At 46.6% G+C, this 26,048-nt stretch overlaps 4 protein-coding genes and 2 long non-coding RNA genes across 7 annotated transcripts in view; 2 read left to right on the top strand and 4 right to left on the bottom strand.

The window, feature by feature from the left end:
• Positions 1 to 1,675, bottom strand: part of HOMER2 (homer scaffold protein 2) — a 69,194-nt gene extending 67,519 nt beyond the window's left edge. Inside the window, exon 1 of the mRNA XM_037053525.1 lies at positions 1,656 to 1,675. The gene's annotated coding sequence lies outside the window, so the exon portion shown is untranslated. The remainder of the gene's footprint in view (positions 1 to 1,655) is intronic.
• Positions 851 to 6,402, top strand: LOC118991917 (uncharacterized). Its single transcript, XR_005067500.1, has 3 exons — positions 851 to 966; positions 3,987 to 4,090; positions 6,324 to 6,402. It is a non-coding gene; the product is annotated as an uncharacterized LOC118991917 (long non-coding RNA).
• LOC118991916 (uncharacterized) lies at positions 2,828 to 6,515 on the bottom strand. The gene is made up of 3 exons (XR_005067499.1): positions 5,707 to 6,515; positions 3,686 to 3,899; positions 2,828 to 3,575 (listed from the first exon to the last, which is right to left on the bottom strand). It is a non-coding gene; the product is annotated as an uncharacterized LOC118991916 (long non-coding RNA).
• A 23-nt stretch (positions 6,516 to 6,538) lies between these two features.
• On the top strand, positions 6,539 to 11,999 carry RAMAC (RNA guanine-7 methyltransferase activating subunit). Of its 2 annotated transcripts, XM_037053528.1 has the most exons (4): positions 6,539 to 6,639; positions 7,620 to 7,669; positions 9,506 to 9,706; positions 10,825 to 11,999. In XM_037053528.1, exons 3-4 carry the CDS (start codon positions 9,537 to 9,539, stop codon positions 11,009 to 11,011), a joined length of 357 nt encoding a protein of 118 aa, XP_036909423.1. In that variant the 5' UTR covers positions 6,539 to 6,639; positions 7,620 to 7,669; positions 9,506 to 9,536; the 3' UTR covers positions 11,012 to 11,999. The 2 variants fall into 2 exon arrangements, with proteins under 2 accessions (XP_036909423.1, XP_036909424.1); XM_037053529.1 differs by lacking the exon at positions 7,620 to 7,669 and having other exon boundaries at positions 6,565 to 6,639.
• Positions 12,000 to 15,183: 3,184 nt separating this feature from the next.
• On the bottom strand, positions 15,184 to 19,479 carry TIGD1 (tigger transposable element derived 1). Its single transcript, XM_037053521.1, has one exon. The coding sequence runs from the start codon at positions 18,812 to 18,814 to the stop codon at positions 17,036 to 17,038; it is 1,779 nt and encodes a 592-aa protein (XP_036909416.1). The 5' UTR covers positions 18,815 to 19,479; the 3' UTR covers positions 15,184 to 17,035.
• A 336-nt stretch (positions 19,480 to 19,815) lies between these two features.
• CUNH15orf40 (chromosome unknown C15orf40 homolog) lies at positions 19,816 to 25,004 on the bottom strand. Its single transcript, XM_037053527.1, has 4 exons — positions 24,840 to 25,004; positions 23,741 to 23,867; positions 21,257 to 21,384; positions 19,816 to 19,923 (listed from the first exon to the last, which is right to left on the bottom strand). The coding sequence occupies exons 1-4, from the start codon at positions 24,951 to 24,953 to the stop codon at positions 19,828 to 19,830; spliced, it is 465 nt and encodes a 154-aa protein (XP_036909422.1). The 5' UTR covers positions 24,954 to 25,004; the 3' UTR covers positions 19,816 to 19,827.
• Between the last annotated feature and the right edge of the window lie 1,044 nt (positions 25,005 to 26,048).

Here is a 26,048-nt window from a genome sequence, read left to right as displayed (position 1 = left end):
GGCCAGTGTGGGGACCACACTGCACACAGAAGGAAGAGCAAGTGTGCAGCACAGCGTGAGCTCTTCCGGGACGTGGAACCCTGGGACGTGGCTGTGCATCTACTCAGGGAGGGTGGCAGACAAGGCTGAACAGGTAGGGCACAACTAAATCTTAACAGGCTGTAATTCTACACTGAGGAGTGTACAGTGCATCCCAGAAGCAATTAGGAACCACTGAAAGGTGGGCAGATCAAGGGGCAGATGCAATCGAGTGTGTGGTTTAGAAAGAACCTACTTTGAGCTGGCTGGTAGGTACAGGAGAACTGGTGATATTATCACCTATTTTCTTGCTCTGTGCATTTCATTAGCAACTGAAGAAGGGCGCTCTACTAGCAGAATGGAGGAGGGTCTGGAGGGGCGCAAAGCTGGCTACAGGGACCAGCTGAGTCTATCACCGTGGTCTGTATGAGAAGAGGTGAGAGTCAGAACTAAGAGTGGCGAAAGGAGAGGAGTGGACACAGAAGAAATGGTCAGGAGCTCAAGTCCCCAGGCCTTGGGGAGGGACTGGGTGTGTGGGAGGAGCCCAGGATCGCTGCCAGGTTTCTGGTGTGGGGAACGAGGAGGAAGCGTTCTTCAAGAATGGAAATAGAGGTGGAGGAACAGGCTCAGGAAGATGAACTCACATCACATTTAGAGGTGTGCTGGAGATGCCTGTCGGACATCCAGAGAGAAGTTTCTAGTCGGCAGGCGTGTTTATGAGTCAAAAGCTCAGATAGCATGGATGGCTGGAGTCATCAGCATGGAGCTGGAAGCCAACCGAGAGATTGGGTCTGCACAGGTAACATAAGGAGAGTACAGACAAGGCCAGGGGACACCGACGTCTGGGGACAAGCAGGGGAGGAAACAGTGTCCCAGGGCAGAGGAGCACCCCGAAAAACATGCAAACAAAGCGAGAAGAAGGTTTCAGGGAGGAAGGAGACGAAGGAGGTAAGTGTCAAAGGCTGCACAGATACTAAATAAACCGAAGATGCCAGACAAGTAGTCACTGAACTTGGCCCTGGGTCAACGGCCCTAGAGAACGTTGCCAGGGTGGTTTCAGTGGCATGTCTGGGGCAGAAGCAAGGCTGCAGTGGCGGTGGGGGGGGTGGGGGGGTGGGGTGGGGGGAGGGGGCACTGCACTACCGCGGGTGCGGGGTGCTCTTTGTAAGAGACCTCCGCTCCATGCAGAAAGGGGATCCTAGATATTCAGAGGAGGACAGGGGGTTGAGGGCAGGGTGTCGGTTTTGTTTGGAGACTGGAGAAACTTGAGCACGCTTATATGGTGGGTGTGGGAGAAGCCAGGAGGGGGGGAGAGGTGAAAACAGAGAAGGGAGGTGTAGCTGCAGAGCAGACTGCACAGTCTCGCAGCAGCCAGAAGGAAAGACAAAAGGTGAAAGGCGGCAGAAACAGGTCCAACTGTAGGTATGGGATTGGGGAACCCAGGGAATTAGTGCCGAAGCCTTCATTTTATCTGTGAAATAGGAAACTAAGTGAAAAAAACAAAAGCCCAGAGAGGTGGCAACTTGCATAACCGTTGCTTTGCGAAGTGGCTCCTGCACAGCCAGGGCACGGAGAGGTGAGGAGAGAGGCAGAGCACGGCTCACTGGGGGCGGTTTCGATAAGTAAGATAACTTAACTTTCGAGGCTCATCTTGGGCAAGTGCAAGCTGAGTAGATCTCTGCACCAGCCACCAGAATCTTTAAAGTTTGTACAGAGGCACTAATTGGGTTCAGTCCAGATGGTCTCAATACCTCACTCTCTCATGGCTGCACCCTTGAAAATGGACAGTGGGGACAGAGGTCAGAGCACATTTCCAAGGACAGGGGAAGGGGTGAGGAGTCCCAGATCACTCAGGTCCAGCTCTTGCGTCAACCGTTAGCCACATCCTCTGAAAGATTTCCTCCAACCATAACCTGCAGTGAGTAAGTCAAGTGTCTTGACTCCTTTCTGCTGCTCTTTCCATTCCCTATGCTATACTCACACTGAAGATACTTGCATCACCTGAACATCTGCTTTAAAATCGGGCTTTCTAGCCCTGGCTGGTGTGGCTCAGTGGATTGAGTGCAGGCTGGGAACCAGAGGGTCGCCGGTTCGATTCCCAGTCAGGACACATGCCTGGGTTGCAGGCCGGATCCCTGGTGGGGGGGCACGTGAGGGGCAACCACACATTGATGTTTCTCTCCCTCTTTCTCCTTCCCTTCCCTTCTAAGGATAAAGAAATAAAATCTTTTAAAAAATCGGGCTTTCTATACTTTTCTTTCAAAAGATTATTAGGCAAGGCTGGCTTCACACAAATGTGGAACAGACTCCCTGTCACCAAGGACAATGAACTTGCCAAAACCCTGGACTGAAACCCAGAAGACTTACCCTCTTACAACTGGGAGAATGTCAGAAGCTCACCCTCAGATTAAGGATCCTGACTCACTCGGCCATTTTCAAGTGCTTAGAAAATGCTTTGAACACTCACACTGTGACGATTACTTCAATGAAAAAGATTCTGGAAAATGACGTGGAGGAAAGATGATGGTCGTATGGGTGGGGTAAGGGGTGGTTGAGGGTAAATTCTGGAGAAGTCCCTTGGCCTCTCTGTGCATTTCCAAGGTCCCGTCTAAGTGTAACATGCGTGTCTGATGAAGAGCTGGGGAGGACCGAGGCACTGAAGTGGATTACCAGAGCCAGCCAGTGGAGCACACAAAGCAGCCACAAAATGGGAAGGAAGGATACTCATCTTTAAGATGAGCGCTGTCAAACGAAACAGAAATAGGCAGATATTCTACAAGGCAAGTTGAAATCACTTCTACTTAGGAAATAGAGTTTGTGCCTTTATTTATGTAATGAACAGTAGGAAAAAGGAGAGAAAAAGACCTTCCTATCATAATCACAAATTTCAGAATTGGAAAAGACTTTGGTTCCAACCCACTAGGCCCAAGTCACCACTTTTTCTTCCCCAAGATTGCTCATCTTTCCTCCTTCCATGATTTCTCCTATTATCAACTGGCTTCTATGGTAAATAGTAATACTTAGGCAGCAAAGCAACTTGCAACCAGCACTGGCTTGCTTTCCGAGCTCTCCTGAAAATGACTCCCTTGCACAAAGAACTCATTGTGTGGGAGGATGACACCGAGGCAAAGAACTGGATTAAAGTCTTGTAATCTCTGGTCAAAACAACTGCACATAATTACAGCTACAGGAGTACGGACATGATCCTAAACCAATGTCTCATATCACCTGAACTATTTTCTGAGAGACTAAACATTTATGTAACGTGTAATAATGCTAATCATCATTAGCATTCACAGAGCATCTTTTTCCACTTGATTCTAATGTACTTTACCTCTGCAATAATTAATTCTCACAATAACCTCGAGAAGCAGGGAAGTAGCAAGGATTATTACTCCCATTTTGCAGAGGATGAAATCAGGGCAGCAGGTACCTTGCGGCGCTCACTTCCTGGCGCAGAGGCTGCAGGCAGGGCAGCGCTCCTGCCTCCTGCAGGTCCACAGCAGCCATGCCGAAGAGCCTGGGCCTGCCAGCAGCACCGAAGTTGTTGAACGTGGCTGAAGATTTGTGGAGTCAGAAATGAAAAGGAGAAAACAATGTTTCACTGGGGCAAGAGCAAGGGTTTTTGAAGTAGCACAGACCTGAGCAAAGTCCTGCTGCCACTTACCAGCTGTGCCCTTGACTAAATGATATGCCCCTTTGCATTGCAGTTTCACCACCTTTCGAATGGCCATTGTCCTGGCTCAGTCACAGCCTCAGAATGCAGGGCTCTCTCGATGCCAGGATTCCTTAGGGTCTTCTGCTGGGGGGTTTTGCTTCCAGATCACCGGGTCAAAGGGAGGCTTGAATTATGGGTAAAATCAGGTTCATTTATAAAGTGGCTAGAAGATAAAATACTGAGATATAACACTAATAACAGACAGCAAAGTCAACTAACAACAGCTAATCTTTTCCATGTGTGTCAACAGGCCCAAGGACATTTACCAGAATGTCATAACTGATGATAACAATGACCTTTGGCTGCCAAGCAAAGATTGAATTATGGCACAAATACTCTGATTATTGCATAAAAGTAAGTACTGTATTTTATGCACGTTTCCATTAAAAGTGGTTCCCATGAAAACGTTTTGGTATTTAAAGGCTAAGTGTCAGTTATCTGGAAAATTCCTTTTCATGGAACAGATTATTTCCTCATGATGTCAGAAAATGAGATATAACTGATAAAACACCATAATATGAGAAAACATGGGCAACAATAGTTTCATCTGAAAATTGGCTGGAATACCTAGAATTTTTCTCAGAAACTCCCAGAAGCCTATGAGCTCCCAAGTGCCACTTAGGAATTTAAAGAAAAGAAATATACTAATTTCTGTTTAAGTCCTGATTACCTAGGAATAATGCCATCGTAAAGTCATGAGGAAATCAGCAAATTGGCCTTCAATAGCTCTCCTTTTCCCAAATATCCTGTCTCCTGATACCACGTAGTGAAGCACTTTCCTGCGTTTTTTCAACTGCTACATTGTTACCCGCATATCATATTTATTCTAATCTTCTTTTCAAGTATATATTTCCTATCCCTGCCTCCTAAATCTGGGCATTTCCTGAGGCGTAGGCCTTGGCCTTCTGCTTTTCTCTATAAATACTTTCTCCTGTGGAAAAGATCATGTACACTGATGATTTCAACCGTTGTTTCTTGGTGGATGACTCACACATTTACATATTTGGGCATAGCTTCTCTTTCTTCCGCTTCAGTCCTGTATTTCCAACAACCCCCTAAATTTCTTCTTTTAGATAGTTCACTACCAACTCAAAATCTACAAATCATTTTGAGCTTTCGGTTCATGTTTGCTTTAAAACCAGCTCACCCTGTGGCTAGCCCTTCTCGGTTCCCATTCCCCATTCCCACTCCCCATTAAGGGAGTGGAGTCCTCCATGATTCCATCTAATCCTTTTCTCCCATCATCTGCTCAGTGACTATTCCATTGTCGTAACCTGGGTCTCTGCGCTTTCCCCTTTCCCCAATACCCAGCTTATCCCTATCTGCCACCCACAATACCCTGTACACTTCTGCTCGGTTAATGGTTCTAAAATATGGCTTGGAACATTCGTAGTTCCATCACTCATTCCAGAAACATGCACTGAGTGCTTACTTTATACAAAGCACAATGTCACATATGGCATGATGCGGGAATGAATTGGGTAAAGGTCCCTGTATGGTTTAGTGGGGGGGGAGGGGCGCACGCAATTATGCATAAGTCAGCTCTAAGTTAAAAAGTGGTTAAGTACTGAATGTTCACAGAAGTTTCAGTGTTAGGGGCAAAGGAATAATGAAAGGGGAACAGCAGGAAATAAAGTTAGAGTTTCAAATCCACGTTAATAAATTGGGGGCATGCTGGAAGGTAGAAGGATTGAGCAAAAAAGAAAAAACAGAAAGATGAATTAATAAATGAATGAATGAATAACTAAATTTGGCCTTTAATGTACAGGCAACAGGAAGCTGGTAAAGATTCTGGATCAGAGCTGTGCTACCAAACGCCAAGGTTGTGGGTTCGATCCCTGGTCAGGGCATATACAAGAATCAACCAATGAATGCATAGATGAGTGGAACAACAAATCGATGTTTTTCTTTCTCTCAAGTCAGTAAATAAAATAAAATTAAAAATAAAAATAAAAGAAGGTGATCCAAACCTATGGCAGCTGAATGCAAGACGGGCTGATAGGGGGGCATGCTGGAGGAATGGCACCATGGGAAAGGCACTGTATTCCCGCCTTTCGGGAGATGATAACGGGAGCTTTGGTTAGGTGGAAGCAGTAGGGCACCTGGGTGAACGTCAGAATTCCTGCAGGGGTACAGTCGGCAGAACTTAGTAACTGCTGGGAGCCAGAAAGGCAATAAATGTCACCCCAGACAGACATCCTGGTACCCATGCTGGAAACTGGTGGTAGTAGGTGCAAAAGGCGCGCAGAGACTGAAAGGTACAGGGAGGTAAGAGACCAAGCTGTGTTCGGGATATTCAGCTTGTATACACCTGCGGAAGGCTGGAGACGATGGCCGAGACACTTGGAGGCAGCTGGGCGCTGATGCAGGGAACCGGAGGGGAGAGGAGTGTTTGGGGAAATCACGCACGAAACGGAGTGTGGAACTCTTACTGCCGAGGCCTGCCCTGCAGGAGGTCAAGGTGCCGCGCCGCTGAGGTCATCCGTTCGCTCCGCTCTTCGCGGCCTCTCTCGCCTCGCGTTCCCCACAGACCGCGGGAGCAGGCGGCCGGAAGCGGCCTTTCCCTCCCTTCTCTGCATATTTCCAGGACCTCTGTGCCTATCCGTTCCCGGCTTCCACTCAAGGGGAATTAATATACGGCGACGACTGCTCCTACACAGGTACCACGTAGGCGGCAAGTGCACGGGGGTGGTCACGCCAAGCGCGCTGCAACCTTCGCACCACCGTCTGAAAAACTGGGAAAGCGCCCCACGCCGCACCCTAGATATCGCGAGATTTGACAGGCCCGCCTCCGCGTAGCTTGCCGGAAGCGGAAGTGAGGGGGGTGTCGGATTCTGACAGTAGTGGCTCAGTTACCTTGGAGAGGTGGGGTGGTGCAGAGTTGGAGGCGTTGTGAACCAGAGGTGGGTTTTCTGCGTTTCGGCGGCGGAGCTCCGCCCGAGCTGAGTAGACACAGCGTTTGGAGGGTGATTTGCCCGTTTGGATGCCGGGGAGGAGGGAGGCGGGTGGGCCGAGCCGGGTGGCGAGCTGTCCTCGGTCTGCGGCTCCAGGTCTGGGAGCTTCCGCGAGGTCGGAAGCTCCTTGCTCTTCACAGCCTCTAGTTTCCTTCGCACCGGGACGTCTAGGGTGCTTCGGAAAGGGGCGAACCTCCCAAAGCCTTGGCAGACCAGCTCTGATTTGCTTTGGGAGCGGACTGAAAAATCGCGGTGGTTTCCAGTCCTTACCTCCCCCGGTCCTCTGGGTTCACCTCCTGGGGCAGCGAAACCTCATTCTGATTAGTCCTTTCCAAGGTTAGTCGCCTGCAGCCGGAGTTCTGTGTGGCTTTACTGGTAAATAAACTCATGTTCGAGTGCGAATCTGAAAGGCTGTGCCCCTTTATTTCAGCGGGAAAAAAAAAAACACACGTTGTGATGGAACTAGTTATTCACGCTGCAACTAGTTTATTGGTTCTGAAGGCTCAGAGGACAAATCTTTGTATCATTTTCAAGCTCTTCGCTGGCACTTTTGTGCACTTTCAAATTAGCGTTGGAATGCGTTAGAGCAACCAACCCCTGCATTAATCCAACCCCTGCGTTAATTTAAAGCCCTTATGGTCTCTACCCGCTCCCCTGTGCCTTTTGAGGGTTTTCTTTTTTCTTTAGTATTTTATTTTTTAATTTATTTTTAGAGAGAGGGGAAGGGAAGGAGAAAGTGGGAGAGAAACAATAATGTGTGGTTGCCTCTCATGTATCTGCTACTGGGGACCTGGCCTGCAACCCAGGCATGTGCCCTGACTGGGAATCAAACTAGCGACCCTTTGCTTCACAGGCCCGTGCTCAATCCACTGAGCTACACCAGCCAGGGCGAGGGTTTTCTTGAAGGTTGTTTTTTCTCTCTCCCACAGATCTAGACAACCCAAACATTATCAAACTGTGCAACTTCAAATCCCTGTTGGTGAGTAGAGCTTGAATCAATAAAAATTACCCTTGTTATTTTAATTAAATGTATTGCGGTAACGTGGGTTAATAGCATTCTATTTAAATTGCATTCTCATGAGTAATGATACATAGATTTACTTGTGGGATGGTGATGTGGGCGAACTTAAAAATAGAATAGCACCCGTCTTTCTGGGGACTTCTGTGACCCCTAGAGAAACTCAAGCACGAATTCTAAGTAGCAGAGTTTATTTATTTATTTTATATTTCTTTTTTAAATTTTATTATTTTAAATATATTTTATTGATTATGCCATTACAGCTGTCCTATTTCTCCCTTCATTCCCCTCCACCCTGCACACCCCCTCCCCTACTATTCCCCCCCTTTAGTTTATGACCACGTGTCTCAAGTTTTTTAGATTCTGTATTTCCCCTACTATTCTGGCCCTCCCTCCTGTCTATTTTCTACCTACCATCTATAGCAGAATTTATTTTAAAACGTACCTTGGATTTAAGAATTGGACAGCGGTTTGCCACTCCCAGACACATGGGAAGCCTGCCATTTTTAATAAGCCATACTCTCTGAGAGAGCAGGGGTCTGAAAGGTAGAACATCCAGATGTTGTTTCTTGCGTCCAAACAATAATCTGTTTAATTTTGTTGGGATGAAGGCAGTGTGACAAATATTTGCATGTTTTGAGGGATTAGGAGGACAAACAAGTGAAACAGCTATCTTCCAATATCATTTCTTTGTCAACAACTCTTTTTTTAAAAGATTTTATTTATCTTAGAAGGGAAAGGAAGGAGAGAGGGAGAGAAATATCAATGTATGGTTGCCTCCCATGCATCCCCCACCGGGAACTGGGAACTGGCCTGCAACCCAGGCATGTGCCCTGACTAGGAATCGAACCTCGATTGTGTGGTTCGCAGGCGTGCGGTCAATCCACTGAGCTACACCAGCCAGGGCAACAACTCTTTACTGTAAGTTAAATACAGGAAAGAAGATAATTTGGGGGATGTCCGATAAGGAGATTTGGTGTTAAAATTTTAGCATGATGTCACAGGTGCCCCAAATCAGAAAACAGGTTTTAGTAGTCTTTAGGCAAAGAGCAAAAAGATGGGTTTGGGCTAGGAAAGGGAAGGCAGGGGAAGCAAGTGCGGAGCAGGATCTGATCGGGAAAGAATGGAAAGTGGGGTTCCCGATAGAACACTGCTACGGCTGGCTTCCAGGATTTGGGTGAAGGTCGAAAGAAGTGAATTCTTTGTCCCCTGGTTTCTCAAGAATTAGGTCCCCGCAGCCTAAGCCACATCTTTTTTTTTTTAAGAAGATTTTTTATTTATTCATTTTTAGAGAGAGGGGAAGAGAAGGAGAGAGAGGGAGCAAAATAATAATGTGTGGTTGCTTCTCACACACCCCATACTGGGGACTTGGCCTGCATCCCAGGCATGTGCCCTGACTGGGAATTGAACCGCCATCCTTTGGTTCACAGGCTGGCGCTCAATCCACTGAGCCACACCAGCCAGGGCTAAGCCACATCTTTTCTCAGATGTAGAGGGATCTCTGAAAATGTCAGTGAAGTGCTGCTTGTTGAGGGAATTCATAACGGTCCTGGAAGACCCAGCTGATAGATTTCAGTTTTTATAGCCGTTGGAATCTATAGTAGTTATTTTTCATTCGTCACAGAATTTCCAGTAAGAATACATTGGATACCATTATAAAATACTCTGGACTGCACTTTAATTGGCTTTTTTTTTCTTTTAAGCCACCTCCTGCATTTTATTCTGGGCGTACCTAAAATTGTTTATTTCTTGGCTTCTCACTGGCAAAATACTGTTCATTTTTTAAAATCCTAATAGAAACAAATCAAGAAGTGTACAGAACTCCAGAATGACTGACACTTCGGAAGCTGTCCCAAATTTTGAAGAGATGTTTGCCAGCAGATTCACAGAAGATGACAAAGAGTACCAGGAATACCTGAAACGCCCTCCTGAGTCCCCTCCCATTGTCGAGGAATGGGGTAGCAGAGCTGGCGGGAACCAGAGAACCAGAGGCAACTGGTAGGTGTCGCTGGCGAAGAACGACTTGCGGATGGCAGATCTGGGAGCGAACAGCTGCCGCCTGCTAGCCCAGAGACCCCTGAGGGTGGGGACCATGGCTTTTGTTCCCTGGCTGGTACCTATCTGTCTTAACGTTTTGTCAGCCCACGTATTTTTTTTCCACTTCATTGTTAATTGTGTATGTGTTAATTTTTTTTAAAACGTTCTTTCTGTGGACGAATATTTTATTTGCAAATATACTGTAAAAACCTCGAGTCTTCTACAAAACTTTGTATAAAATTCCATAAAGAAGGTAATGTTTTCATTTTATTTGAGAAAGTACACATACTATGTGTACTATATACTTCCACTATAGTGGAAGTTACTTCTATTTAATAATGCAGAATAGATCAGGGGTGTCAAACTCATTTTCACCAGGGGCCACATCAGCCTCGCGGTTGTCTTCAAAGGGCCAAATGTAATTTCAATTCCTTAACAGTTAAGGAGTAGTTACATTTATACAGTCCTAAATTATTTCAGCCCTTTGAAGGCAACTGTGAGGCTGATGTGGCCCCCAGTAAAAATGAGTTTGGCACCCTGGAATAGATAAAAGGAATAAATCACATTGTTTATTTGTTTCTACAGTGTAATAGTTTTCAGTTTGATTCAGAACGATCTTGTTTGGGGTTTGGTATTGCAGTCTGCCTGTTTCTCTGCCAACCATGCCCAGTGTAACAGTGGAGGGATAATTTAAGTCTTAGGAATGGTTTTGTTTTTGTTTTAAAGATTTTATTTATTTATCTTTAGAGGGGAAGGGAAGGAGAGAGGGAGAGAAATATCGATGTATGGTTGCCTTCCGGTGCATCCCCTCCCGGGAACCAGCCTGCAACCCAGGCATGTGCCCTGACTGGGAATCGAACCGCGATCGTGTGGCTCGCAAGCCCACGCTCAATCCACTGAGCTACGCCAGCCAGGGCAAAATGGTTTTGAATAGCTGGTGCTGTAATATTCTGTAGAGAAAAATGTTTACCGCTCTTGTTTACCAAGTACTCAACTGAGAAATCGAATGCAACAGGATGGATTGGCAATGTGTTGTCTTAAAGGGGAAGTATAAAAATATTCTTGTTTTTTTGTTGTAGGTTGCAAGACAACAGACAGTTCAGAGGTCGGGACAGCAGACGGGGGTGGCCGAGTGACAATCGATCCAATCAATGGCATGGCCGGCCCTGGGGGAACAACTACCAGCAGCACAGACAAGAAGCCTACTACCCTCACCAGTATGGACACTATGGCTACAACCAGCGGCCTCCCTATGGTTACTACTGAGAGCAACGGCAGCGGCTTTTAGTAAAACCATCCACTTGGTTAACAAGGCAAACATCTGTGTGTATCTTCTGTTGGTCATAGTTTTACATCTGATTTTAGAAAACAGGTTAATTTTCTTGAGGCATTTCAGGTCTTACTGGAGAGATGTGATGGTTGCTGGGTTACGTGGCCTAACTTCTACCTCAGATCCTTCTGTTTCATGACTTCATAGTGCTTCGAACTTTGTGGATCTTTTCCTTGTTTGACCTTCAGTTCTGTCTGCTATGCACAGAAGTTAGAAATTTTAAAGTAGAAAACCTTTGCTTTTACTTTTCAATAGGAGGAAATGTCCATATACTTGGATATGCTCATTCCTACAACCTCCCAGAGGTTGTAAAGCCAACTCGTGAACGCACAGCCATGCCTAGCTGTGATGTTTGTACATTAACACCCGCAGTTGGAAGGTGAAGTAATTGTAGTGGATTTCATTTTTGGCTCTTGTTGTTACGTGACTACGGTACTTTGTAATTACTCTGTAGGTATGAGTCAGCTCCACGATCATTCTGGTCTCTTTTAGAGGAATATCAAGAATAAAAATAAAATTCCGTAAAATGAAGAAGGAATCATTCTCAGTTCTAGAGTCTTAATCTAATGGTGGGTGGGACTAGGGCTCGCAATCATTTTATACAAGCTCTAAGGCTTTTTGCTAACTTTAAATATAGTAGGTCAAAATTCATGTTACACAAAAGTATGAGGAAAACGCTGTAATGTTCCCCTTTCCTTTTCATCATGTGTAATCGACTCTACTGCAATTACCTATGTTTTCTTTTCTGGTACTTAATGCTGGCTGATTTTACATCATATCCACTTCCATATGTGCACTTTTGCTGCTTTCTCTTCTGCAAATACCATGATGCTATAACTTCCTTTCAGAGTGATTATATTTCAGGTAATTTTAGTGGCCATTACAATGGCTTTATTTAAATAAAATACTTAAAATATTAATCTAGTTCCCAAGTTTTGGTGGTTAGCCTATTCTTTAATATGGTGACATGAGTCTTATACTTTTTTATTACTGCCTCTTTCATATCCATTGAAAAAGATTTATTTGATATTTAAAGCTAATATTAAGAGTATATATGCCCTGGCTAGTGTAGCTCAGTGGATTGCGCATGGGCCTGTGAAGCAGAGGGTTGCTGCTGGTTCGATTCCCAGTCAGGGCACATGCCTGGGTTGCAGGTCAGGTCCCCAGTAGGGGTCACATGAGAGGCAACCACACATTGATGTTTCTCTCCCACTCTTTCTCCTTCCCTTCCCCTCTCTCTAAAAATAAATAAATAAATAAATAAATAAATAAATATATTTTTTAAAAAGAGTGTATGTTTCAACATAGGCCAGAGGGATTAAAAGGCAGCTTCCGCAGTCTGCACTCTCCCTTAGCACTGCACGCCAGGCCCGACTTCTCCAGGGGCGTGTCTCCGTGCTCCGCACCCCGCTTTCCTCTCCCCTGTCCTGAAGAGCCATCTTTTGGGTAACTTTTGTTTGTTTGTTTGGAAAGGACCTAATAAAACAACTCTTCACACTCAGATGTAAATAAAAGTAAGGGGTTTCCTCCACTCCTTTAATCACATTAATAGACAACCATAAAGATGGGCCGTGACACTACAGACATTTGGCCCAGAGGGGGAACGCTGGCCTGACTGTGACCCAGGATCTTCTCTCAAAGCAGATGGAGTATTAAAAATACTCACCAGCTGAAGGAGCCCAGGCACTGCCAAGCGGGACAGCAGCTGACCACAGCTTTGGAGCAGGATCCTGGAGGCCCTGTGCTGTGTCCACTTTTGACACTAATTAGGGAAATCCAGAGGTCCAGGGGCAGATCTGGAGTGAGGGGTGCCTCTCAGAAAGCTCGGAAGAAAGGTGATTTTCCTACAATATTTAAATATTTTAACACTGATAGAGTACGGTATGGATGGCCTGACCACCGGTCCTGCTTGAAAACACGGTAAGAATCTTCCCTTTAACCTGAGCTATTTCTGCATTCCACATGAGTTATCTATATGCTGGTGGTTTTTTCTTTCTTTTCTTTTTTAGCCCAACATTCCATTTGTTTTATTTTGTGTAGTATATTTAAAAAGCCATATTGACATTTATCCTCATTCATTACACACATGAACTCTGAGATAGAGCTTTTGTATTAGTTTCTCTCCCTTTTTTTCTTTCTTTTCTTAAGAATATTTTATTTATCTATCTTTAGAGGGAAAGGGAAGGAGAGAAATATCAATGTATGGTTGCTTGTGAGTCCCCTGCTGGGAACTGGCCTGCAACCCAGGCATGTGCCCTGACTGGGAATTGAACCGCAACTCATGTGGGTTCGCAGGCCCGTGCTCAATCCATTGAGCTACACCAGCCAGGGCTTCTTTTCTTTCTTAAACGGCAGTCATATGTGCCCCAAACCAGGAAGACATAAAAGACATGGTTTCTGCTTCATGCACAGAGACAGAAAATAACATCAAAAAAGTAATCATTGAAGAGGATTAAAATGGTGTCAAATGCAATTAATCTCAAACAGATGGTCTGTTGTAACAGCATTAAGTGTCAGCAGTCCTGGCTTCCAGTTCCATCCCTGCAAGGTGTGTGACCTTGAGAAAATCCCTTAGGCTGGGAGTTATCTGCTCACCTGCAAAATCGGGGATAATCCCTACCCTGCCACTCTCCCAGCGTTATCATAAAAATAAATGAGCGGGACATACAAGAGTGACAGGAGGAACCAGAATTTGTGACCACTAACCCCCCAGTGGTATAGAACTGGTGCTGCATGAACATTTGTTGAAGCGAAGGGAGGAAAGTACTTGGTGAGATGTAAATAAAGCACAGTGTTCATGTACAGGATGTGGAGTAACTGACAGAAGACGGGGGTAGGGAGGAGACTTAGTGAGGAGCTGTGATTGTGTCCTTACATGAATGAAAATACGAATGAGTTACCAATACTATCAGACTAGAAAAGTAGAGATGAGCTTTTAAAGTACCCCTTGGATTTTAAGATTTACAGGATGGTATGGGAGGAGCAGGTTTTGTTCATCTCCCACCAAGCCCATGTTAGTCAGATGTGACCGCCAGCCCCTTGCGGGATTAAGTGAAGCATCGTGCGCAGTGCCCGGCACTAAGCTGGGCCCGGTCCCCGTCAGCTCTGTGGCTCCAGGAGTGTGGGGCACCTCTGGGCTGCCTGGGGCGCAAGTGCAGGCCGGGCCCAGATCCCCCACCGATGTCTCCATGGGCCGAGGGGCTGATTCAGTTGGTGCTTTCGTTCCTGTCCCCGAAGGGCACAGTGAGCCCAAACGTATTAATGACCAGCTGGACTTTCTCTGGGGTTCAGCGCCTTCTCCGGCTTCAGGGGACGAGGTGATGATGATCTCGTGGCTTTTTCCCACTGCCAGTGCCATTAGCTCCCGCCCAGAGCTCCAGCCTCTTCATCGGAATGAAGTAAATAAAGCTGCTCAAATCGCTCAAGGCCAGAGCTTTTCCTTTTTTGTGTGTTTTTCTCATTTTAAGTTTCCTTCGCTAGATATGTTTTATGTATATATAAATATTATTTAAAAAATGAAATAATACAAATACGAACAATCTGCACCCAGCTGGTCATTACGGTCTGTTGTGTCTCTTTCCCCATGCCCACACAAACAGACATAAATTTGATATACATGAACATTTTCCTTTTTTTATTAAGGTATGGTTATTTTATATATAAAAATACATACGCATACACACATATATATGTATATTCTTTGTTTATGCAACAAAATATAACAGACTCCAGGTCAGCAGTTATAGAGTAAATTCGAATGATCTGATTGGAAGGACACACTATAGTACGGATTTACTGATGACAACGTGACGACTGTCCTCTGGGCAGACACGTGGGTTGCTTCCCCCTCCTGCCCCTACTGACAGCGCCACATTGCTTTCCCACACACCTTTCGGTGTTTTTGCCTGTTTTGTGGGGTCGTCTTCAAAAGTAGGAGTGTGGGGTTAAAAGGACTGGTACTTGTAATTTTAATAAATGCTACCACACTTCCTAAAATACTGCAGCAATTCAGTCCCATCCACAACACGTGAGTAGGCAGGGATATCCCCCCTCCCCCTCCCCGTGACTTAGATTTTCCATCTAAATGGCCGTGAGCTCTTATTTTTCAAATCGGAGAATTTTACCAGGTTATATCTCGCTGTTGGTCATTCTTTGTTAGTGTTTCACCTGGGACACTGTGCCTTGTTACCTGTAAATTTATCTTGTTATTTCTCCAATGTTTTCTTAATGATATCTTTACATTTTTTTCAGTTTCATTTCTTGGATTCTCTTCTTCAGGACTCCAATACGGCGTGTGCTCATGTTCTTTTGGTTTCTGTTCCTGCCATTTTCCTTCCCTCGCTCACCTTTCTCTGTCCCACCTTCTGAACCACAGGCCATGTTCAGCATCTTTTGTTGGTGCTGTTTCCAGCGTGGCCTTTGTTTTATGATACTTTCATCTTTTATTTTGAAATCTGATTGGCCACACTTCAAGTGCCCAAGAGCCACGTGTGGCTGCCACCACCGCATCGGAAGCACAGCTTGAGGAGGACCAAAGGCTTGGCGTTCTGGTGACATGACTTGTCCCCTTCCTCCCCACAGTGCTCCCACCCCCAAGGCGTCACTGGGGAAACCTAAGGCTCTGGCACGGTTTGAAAGCCACTGCAAAAGTAAAACCGCCTCCTGGGTGAGAAGAGTTCCATGTATCAGTGATAGAGTCTGTAACTGGTGCTGCAGAGTGTCGGTAGATGCCCCCTGCCCAAACTCGGACAGCAAGACTAGACAGGCAGCTGGACACAGAGCCGGACCGGGATCATGAAATGCTGAACATCTTCACGGAGTTATAAGGACTCCCCGAAGAAAGCCTAGGTGGGGAGAAGGCGGCGGTCTCCCTGGACCTCAGAAAGAGGCAGCTCCTGTGCCATCAATCATCGGTGTCCCGTACTGTCCCGGGAGAGGGGCTGACCAGACACACCGCTCCCTGCAGCAGACATGCAGGCTCCAGATGGTCACAGCTGACCCGGGCCGGGCTTTCCCTGCCCCTGACCCCAAGCTCGCCAAGCAGCCTCCAAACAACCGGCTTAAGAGATTTCCCAAAGGGACGGAACATGCTCCCTAGAGGAGGCCACTGTTCTGTCTAACTGGCAGGTGTGTTCTTGACTTAAAGGAATCAATCTGGCATCTCATTTAGAATTTAGTCCTTGACAATCGTCCAGCCCAATTCCACTTTCAAAAACATCAACTAAAGGGGATTTCTGAAAGCTGTGAGTTAAGGGAGGCATTGGGGGTCGTCACACTGACTTCTCCACAGCAGTGACCCTGAACTTCTGGGTGCCCAGTCGGCCTGGGTTAACACCACACTCTAGTCTGAGCTAAACTCAAGATATGAGGAGACAGCCCCAGGGGAGCCTCTGAGGAAATGAGACAAGAAGGATCACCAGTATCAGACACTGAAGAAGGGACTTTCAAATAGTACAGTTTGGTCCTTTCTTATTAGGTGGCTCTCTGCTTTCGCATTATAGTGCCACCTCTTGGATTGAAATTGAAAATTTAGTCTCCAGGCACATGTATTAAAAAAAAAATATCTGAAATGGGGGCCATGGTGGGTTCCAAAATTGATATCCTGCATTGTAGTTAAAGGACCTACTTAACCAAATCCCTAGAATTTTTGTAAGGGGGACATGCTGGGAACCCACAGCCCAGGAAAGAACTGCCTCCCTAAGTTGGTGAGTTTTTAGCCGTCTGGAATTTTAAACACTGCAAAGGTACCACCTACATGCTCTGGTTCTCTCTCTATCCCGCCCCCCACCCTTCCGTGGCCCCCGCAGCAAAGGGGTGGGGAGAGGCCCACGGGAGCCAGGTTTTTGGCTTCTGCCTCCAGGGGCAGGACGAGTTGGGTGTTGCCTTCTTAGGTTCTGTCCATGTAAAGTGTAAGCAAAACTATGCATGTACCTTAAAAAGTACTTTTTTGCTACAGAACGCTAGCCATCATCTGAGCCTTCGGGGAGTCGCGATCTCTTTGCTGGCGGAGGGTCTTGCCTTGGTGTTAGTAGCTGCTGACTGATCAGGGTGGTCGTTGCCGAAGGCTGGGGTGGCTGTGGCGACTTCTTAAAAAGAGACAACAATGACGTTTGCCTCGTCGACTGGTTCTTCCTTTCCTGAATGATTTTTCTGTAGCACGCAATGCTATTGGATAGCATTTTACCCACAGCAGAGCTTCTTTTGAAGTTGGGGTCCATCCTCTCAAACCCCGACGCTGCTTCATCAACTAAGCTTATGTAACGTTCTAGATCCCTCGTTGTCATTCCCACTACCCTCCCCCCGCCGTCACCAGGAGACTCCATCTCAAGAAACCACTTCCTCTGCGCATCCATAAGAAGCCAGTCCTCAGCTGTTAGAGCTTCATCGTGAGATCGCAGCCACTCAGCCACGTCTTCAGGCCCCACGTCTAGCTCCAGTCCCCTTGCCATGCCCACCACGTCTGCAGCGACCGCCTGCACGGAAGGCTCCGGCTCCTCGGGGTCCTCCATGAGGGTTGGAATCAGCTTCTTCCAAACTCCTGTTAACGTGGAAATGTTGACCTCATCCCACGAATCACGTATGTTCTTAATGGCTTCTAGGATGGTGAATCCTTTCCAGAAGGCTCTCAGTTTACTCTGCCCAGACCCATTAGAGGAGCCACTATCTACAGCAGCTATAGCCTTACGAAACGTATTCCTTAAATAGTAAGACTTGAAAACTGAAATGACCCCTTGAGCCATGGGCTGCAGGATGGACGCCGTGCCGGCAGGCATGAAAATGACGTCAATCTCATCGTACATCTCCTTCAGAGCTCTCGGGTGAACAGCTGCATTGTCAACGAGCAGCAATATTTTGAAAGGGATCTTGTTTTCTGAGCAGTAGGTCTCAACAGTGGGCTTAAAATATTCGGTAAACCACGTTGTAAACAGATGAGCTGTCATCCAGGCCTTGTTGTTCCATTTATAGAGCACGGGCAGAGTAGATTTAGCGTAATTCTTAAGGGCCGTAGGATTTTCAGAATAATAAATGAGCATTGGCTTCAGCTTACAGTCGCCGGCTGCATTAGCCCCTAACAGGAGAGCCAGCCTGTCCTTTGAAGCTCGGAAGCCGGGCCCTGACTTCCTCTCTCCAGCTATGAAAGTCCTAGAGGGCAGCCTCTTCCAGTACAAGGCTGTTTCATCCACATTGAAAATCTGTTGTTTAGTGTAGCCGCCTTCACGGATCGTCTTAGCCAGATCTTCCGGGTAACCGGCTGCAGCTTCTGCCTTGGCACCTGCTGCGTCGCCTGGCACTTTGAACTTACAGAGACAGCACCTTTCCTTAAATCTCACAAACCAACCTCTACTAGCTTCGAACTTTTCTTCCGCGGCTTCCTCCCCTCTCTCGGCCTTCAGAGAATTGAAGAGAGTCAGGGCCTTGCTCTGGATGAGGCTCTGGCTTAGGGGAACGTTGTGGCTGGTCTGATCTTCTATCCAGACCACTAACACTTTCTCCATGTCAGCAATCAGCCTGTTTTGCTTTCTTATCACTCGTGTATTCGCTGGGGTGGCATTTTTAATTTCCGTCAAGAACTTTTCCTTTGCATTCACAACTTGGCTAACTGTCTGGCGCGAGAGGCCTAGCTTTCGGCCTATCTCTGCTTTGGACATGCCTTTCTCACTGAGCTTAATCATGTCTAGTTTTTGATTTAAAGTGAGAGACGTGCGACTCCTCCTTTCACTTGAGCACCTAGAGGCCATTGCAGGGTTATTCACTGGCCTGACTTCACTACTGCTGTGTCTCAGGGAATAGAGAGGCCTGAGGAAAGGGAGAGAGACCGGGCACAGCTGGCAGGCGGAGCAGTCAGAACACACACATTTACCCGTCAAGTCCACTGTCTTATATGGACGTGGTTCATGGCGCCACAACACAATGACAATAGTCACATCAAGGGTCACTGTTCACAGTTCACCATAACAAATGGAATAACGAAAAAGTATGAAATATTATGAGAGTTACAAAATGAGACACAAGACACAAAGTGAGCAAGTGCTGTTGGAAAAATGGCGCCGACAGAATTACCCAACAGAGCGGCCACAAACCTCCAATGTGTAAAAACACCAGTATCTTCAAAGTGCAATAAAAAGAGGTATGCCTGTACAAGTCCGGATTATTCTTACATTTTCATAAAATGCTCGAGCATTTTAAAAAAGATGCAAACAACATTTTTGCATATAGATAAGCATTTTTAAAATATAAACACTATGAAGCAGTGACAAGTTCTCCTGTCACGTGTAACCTGGATTAGAAGGCAGTCCCTAGAATTCCAGAAGTGGTGTGGGAGTATTGTCCTTTCAGTTTATAGTCAGGACAGACTGCACCCAACTAGCAGTCAAGGGAACTGGGTCCTGGCTGTCACCTGGCACAGTGTGACCCTGGTGTCTCTCAGCTTCGGCATATCAGAAGCCCCGTCACAAAAGAAAAGGGGCTGAGTCAGGTCATGTTGAATATCCTTTCCAGCTATTCTGTGATGCCGCGAAATCCGGGTAATATTTTCCAAGCCATGTGGGGTCAGGGATTTTTTAGAACCTATATCCAAGGTACAGTATTAAAATGGCTACTTCTTTTTGGAGACCTGTTCTCATTTAAATATACAGGTGTTTTTTTTTTTACATTTTCTTCTGTGCATTTAAATACATTTTCCTTTTTAACAACCTCTTCATCATTACCAATAAAAAAGTTTCTCAGGGATGTATTTTTAAATTTCTTACTTTTATTTTTTTTCAACTTGCTTTTCCAATTTCTCCAAGACCTCTTCTGGACTTGCGGAGGCCAAAAGCTTCACCACTTTTTCACGGGATTTAGCACCCTGGGAGGAAAGGATAAGACAGTGTCAGGATAACACACGATACTTTCTGACACAATTAGAGACAGACCTCAGTTGTCTGCCCTGCAGCCGTGTCCTGGCGGGACCCTTAGAGGGTGGCCTGCAACTCTCCCAACGGCTCCGCTACCCCTTTCTCCTGGCCACCGTGATCCACCCAAAGGCCATCTCTTAGATTCTACCTTCCTACAAATTTCACAACTCTCCAGGGTTTTTGCATTGAGACATCAATTTCTCTAACAATAAAAGCTGGGCATTAAAATTTTTCAATGAATTCTGGTTTGTAGTCATTCTTTTGTTTAAATTTAAACATTATTTTTTAAATTGCCAAAATGAATATTGCAATTTCATATAAACTCTGTATTAAACAATTCCCAAATACAGAACAAATTGTAATTCTTCATGCTGTTTCACATTTCTGAACATTAAAAAAAAATTGTCCACATTTCCAAGTGCTGTGATTCCACAGCTGCTTAAAGCAAGTATCAACCAGAGGATCTGCTTAGAAACACAGCCTTTAAAGACGGGAGAATTCAAGCAGCGCTTTCCCTAGTTGGGTAGGAGCTGCACGGGTAGAGAAGAGTGGGGAATGCCTTTCCGGCAAACGTCAGAGCGTGCACACTGGCAGAAAACCAGAATCGACCCACCACAGGTTGGGGAGGTTGAGGGACCGGCTGTGATCAGATGGATTTTTAGGGGCAGCCTATCAATCATTGACTCCAAATGCCAGCTGGAAGCTGGATGGGAGCTACAGGGTATAGCTCTGGAAAACCGGTAGAATTTTAAGAGACAGAGACAGGGCAGGATCTCACTAGTGCAGACTCTATTCCAGGGGGTCTAGGGCAATGGCCAAGAAAACCTGGCTTTTAGAATCCATTCCCAGGTGGTCTCGATGCCACCCTACTGCAAACCTGCGGGTGAATGGCTTTGTATGAGCTTCTCCGGGTGAGCAAGGGTAACTGGGCGGGGCCAGAAACACTCGATGGACTCACTCTTGGAGATCATCAACGAACCATGTTAGGTTGTTTCGTATGGTGACTCGGAGGAAAAGAGCAGCGAAATTGATCTGACAGAAAAGGTACAGGAGTGAATTTGGAAAGGAGAAAATACTGGCCATGGTGTGGACGGTCTGAGTAAGGATCAATGCAGTAGAAAGGAAGATGAAATAGGAAGAATTCAGATTTTAGTAGTAAAATGAGTGACAGTTACAAACAACTAGCTTCTCAATTACTTGGAAAAGGAAAACACCAGTATTCTGGGAATAATAACTAAGGTGTGCTAATCAAAGGTAGTTAAAAAGAGAAAAAGGGACACCTACCTTATCTAAAATCACATCACTCTTCCTCAGCTCTAAGACCTTGGACAGATACCGACAGAGCTCGGCATTTGCCTCTCCTTCCGACGGAGGCGCTGCAACAGCCACACTGACAGCTTCGGCTGTCAAATCTGGAACGGAAACAGTGTGGACTGTTAGTGCTTCTTCGGGAAGCGAGGGTGTTTTGCATTTGTCTGGCGCACAGGTTTTCAGTGAATAACTGCTGGGTGCAGAAATGAAGGATGAAACTAATCAGGCTTGAGGGAGCATGCTAAACATGATAAAAGCGCCTCCACCACCACAGAAAACAAATCCAGACAAGAGACTCAGTGTTCCCCCCACCCTGCTGACCACAATGGGCCTCCAGAATCCTAGATTTAGGTGACTGGAAACTATATCTCTCTTAAGACAGACACCTGTACTTGAACAAGAATTAAATAAAAATTATATTAAAAATAATAATAATAAATAAAAAAAAAGAAACTACACCTCTCTGACAGGAGTCACTCCAGGCAGAGAGTAAGGAGTGGGGTGAGGCCTCAGCAACCTCACTGAACAAGGATGAGTAGGGCAGCCCCCTGGACTGCACAGAGTTGCTCAGGGCTTCCTCCTCAGACAAACAAGAGCACTGAGTTGGATTTGTCTCTTATGTGAAATCCTCCTTTAATGTTTTCAAAATACTATATACATATATATATATATAAATATAAATATATATAAAAATTTATATAGAAATAAATACAATATATTTTTTAAAAAGTTTATTTTTAGAGAGCAGGGGTAGGGAAGGAGAGAGGGTAAGAAACATCAATGTGTGGTTGCCTCTCACACGCCCCCTACTGGGGACCTGGTCTGCAACCCAGGCAAGTGTCCTGACTGGGAATCAAACCAATGACCCTTTGTTTTGCAGGCCCTTTCTCAATCCACTGAGCCACACCAGCCAGGGCTCAAAATGCAATCTTTAATGAACATTTACATAACACAGATACTAATTTTAAGGGCACACAAACATGTTTAAGAACTTTGCAAATATTAACTTGTTTAATCCTCATAACTTTATGAAGGCGTGAATACCAATATAATTTCCATTTTACAAATGACATAGGAATCAAGATGGGCCCAAGGTCACATGGCTAGGAAGTGATGTTGTGAATCAAAAATAAATTTAAATTCATGCGTTGAAATCAGAGACAAAGAACCTTGCTTCTGTGGTCGTGACTTGCCCATCAATATGGCCTTCACAGAGAGTGGCCTGCCTGTAGCCCTCCTCTGCTATTTCTGAGAGAAAGAAGTGTTTGCCCAGAGCAGTCTGCAAGTGAACTTGAGCTGGGGTCACTCAGGGTCATCTGGGGTCACTCGGCGGGCACTTCACATGCTCACACGCCCTGCTTGAGCATCCTGGCCACAGACTCCACAGGATGAGGGAAAACAACCGTCCTCCTCTCCTGCTGTTAATTCTAAGGTGTATTTTCTCAAATTTCAATTGCCTCGAAACCCAGATGTTATAATAGATGGAAAGAAAGTGTTTAATTGCTATAGATTGTCTTTCTAATTGGTACGTGAACTACTTGTGTACCTTATAGTTGGTGGCATGTTTGATCTGATGACACATGGCATTCGAAGAATAGCCAGTGTCCACTGCAACGACTCAGGAAATGCTGGCCACAGAGGGCACTGCCAACAAATACCCAAACTGAAATGGCCATTCATGCAACCAGGCCTGGCACCCCAATTCTTAGGTCTTGTTTTAAAAAATATTTTTTTAAGAATGGCATACTTTTAAGAGGTAAAAAAGACCTTCAATGTAATTCAGATCAATGGTTTTCGAACTTATTTTCCACTCAGAATTCCCTGCCACACACACAACAATTTCCCCTGAAATCCCAACATTTAAAACAAACGTAAACACAGCTACTGAGAAGCCCTGTCTGCTGGCCTCCCCCTGCCCACTGCACAGATTCCTGAGGCAACAGCTTGAAAGCTTTTAACTTAGTTCAACTTTCCCATCTGACAGATGAAGAAACTGGACCCAGAAATGTTTTATATCATTTTGATTTAAAACAAGTTCACACAGGGAGTTAATCATCGTCTCCCGGATCTCAGGTTTTCCCTTCCTCCTTGGATCATTAAACTCCGCCAAAACGTCTTCTTCCTGTCTCCAGCCAACGTCTCCAGTTCTGGAACAGGCCAACTAATAATCTAAGCCACCTACGTTTTTTATGTGCCCTTTCTAAAACACTGTATTTTTTAAAAAGAAAATATACCATGGCTTTTCATCTAATCTGATATGCTTTAAACTCTGCATACTCTTAAACGCTGGTTTTACAACTTTGTATTAGCATCTAGAATTTAAGAATGAAAAAGCCTTTAACTGCAGATGTGAAAAAACGTACTCGACCGTGTGGGATAAACTTCCGACAAAGGCAAAGGGAAGAGGGAGGGGCCGCCTGATTCGTGCGGGACTCCCACCCCAGCGTTCAGATATACCTGTTATAGCATTTTGTTTAGAACCAGGTTTGGCATGGATGGCTACGGTGACACAACCTTTCGGATCAACTGCCACAGGACCTAATTGAGGAAGTGTCCTCTCTGGCTCCTTGCTCTGGCTTTTACCCTAAAACGACAACAACAACCACACTACAACTTCACAGGTTACAAAACATGTCCCCACACATTTGATCCTTCCACAACTCCCTTTCACTTTTCACCAAGACAAGCGAGGCTAGAGACTAGTCGTCCCTATGTGGGGAATGCTGGCCACCCGGAATGGTTTTCCAACATTTGTCATGGCTCAAATCAGTTCCTCCACGAAGCCTTCCCATCAACCCCACAGAGCATTTTCTTCCTGCCCTGGAGACCTGACTTTGACCTGAACCTTAGTGTCTGCGGTGGGCTCTGCATTTCCCATCCCGCAGGGGCGGAGGCCACTTATTCATGTTTTGTATCTCAGGCAGCACCATCTCGTAAGGGTCTGTGAACAACTAGGCCTGGAAGCGTGTGTGTGTGTGTGTGTGTGTGTGTGTGTGTGAGAGAGAGAGAGAGAGAGAGAGAGAGATGGAATGAATCTGGGGGAGAGACGGGAACAACGGTGATGTTTAAAGGCCTACTACGTGAGTTAGCTGCATCAGAACCTCCCGTTTGGCACACAAGCACCGGGCAGCCCGCCGGCACAGGCTATGTAAACGTGCATGAGAACACCTGGTCCAGGTGCCTCCAACCCCCCCGTCCAAACTAAGGCCACAGCGGGAGAGAAAGAACCTCTGTTACAGTAACACACTATGCTGACAGCGCGCAGGCGTCACTTCCGGAGAAGGGAGGTTGTCCAGCCTGGGAGTCCGGGGCAGCTGCCGGCTGGAGCTCGCCTTGCAGAGTGGGCGCAGCGACTTTTTGACAGAAGAGGGGGCAGAACAGAGCCTCCCGGTAGGCGCAGGCCGAAGGCGCCTCAGGACGTACGCCGCCGGGAGTGCAGGGGATGTGGCCCTGAGAGCATCCACCCCCAGGGGCGGGCGGCCGAAGCCCTCACCCCCGCCGTGCTGTTTCTCTCCCGCGGCCCACCCCTCCGCTGCCACAGGACTTTGCTACTAGCCTTGCTCGTCGCACCAGCTTTCTTCGGCATCTCGGCGCCCGCAGGGAGCCGGGCACAGGCCCGAGCACCAAGTCCCGCTTCGATCAACCTCAGTCCACTGCCCAGCCGGAGCATCCTCTCCAAGGAGGCGGTGGCGCGGGAGGCCGGCGCCGGAAGCGCTTTCTGCGCCTGCGCAAACCACAGACTGAGACCGCTCCGGCACAAGGGCGACACCCGCCGGCCGGAGGCAGCAATACTCGCTCCTCCATGTCGTGCGGGACCTTCTTGCCCTGGAAAGTGGCCCAGGAGCCCCAGAGATGGGGGTCACCCACCTTGGGCCAGAATCCACCCACACTTTCTCAGAATCCCAGTGTTTGGAGAGGAGGCTTACTGGTGCAGGGAATCATTTGAACTCACTGTGACGGAGTTAACTCTCTAGAGGGACACATGACATTAAGACCAAAAAATGGATGGCAGCTAATAGGATAATTAGCTCTGATACTAACTCTGATAGGAGTCAAACCAGAAGGGGCTAACTGCTGAGGCAGAGGGTGGGGTTCCGCGCACAACAGGAGAGACTGGCCCTTCTACCGGAAGCCTAACAGACACCCTTTCCTTCATAAGTGGGTAGCCTGAGTGCACATGTGTGTTCACGGGTGTAATGGGAGGAGCTGGAGCTTCTTCCATTAGCTAGAGGAGGGAAGGCGTTGAAGGTGTGAGGCGAGTGGCACAGATTTAAACACTTAGGAGGATGGCACAGAGCTGCACCAGGGGTCTAGGTGGACTTGGAGACCATAAAACCACCATGGCCTCCATCTGTGCACTTTTGAACACGTTGGACCTGGCAGCCAGGAAGTTGAGGACCAATGGATTCATCCAGGTGGGTGGAAGGGGCTTCTGGAGTTACAGATTAAGTGGTTAAAGTGATCCAAGATCACTAGGTGGAGAAGGAATACAAATGATTGACAGTGGAGTCTAACTGGGTAGGGAGTGAAGAGGGCTGAAAATTCAAAAGCATGGAACTGGAGTGCCAGAGGGAGCTGAGGGCACTGGAGGGTGCAGGCAGTTGGCTGGCTGTGTGACTTCAGAGGCAGTGCAGTTCCACATGGTGAGGCACAGGGTGGCCCTGAGTGGCAGCGGATGTGCTCAAGGCCCTGCAGGGAAGGAAGGAAACGGGAAGCTGGGTTTGGATGGGCTGTCCACCCCTTGTGGTCCTGGAGGCCACTCAGT

This window comes from Sturnira hondurensis, unplaced genomic scaffold, assembly GCF_014824575.4.
Source record: "Sturnira hondurensis isolate 20B ecotype Veracruz unplaced genomic scaffold, ASM1482457v3 Scaffold0007865, whole genome shotgun sequence".
Lineage (NCBI taxonomy): Eukaryota > Metazoa > Chordata > Mammalia > Chiroptera > Phyllostomidae > Sturnira > Sturnira hondurensis.
Note: the sequence above shows the minus strand (reverse complement) of the source record. Positions and strands in the feature narration are given on the sequence as shown.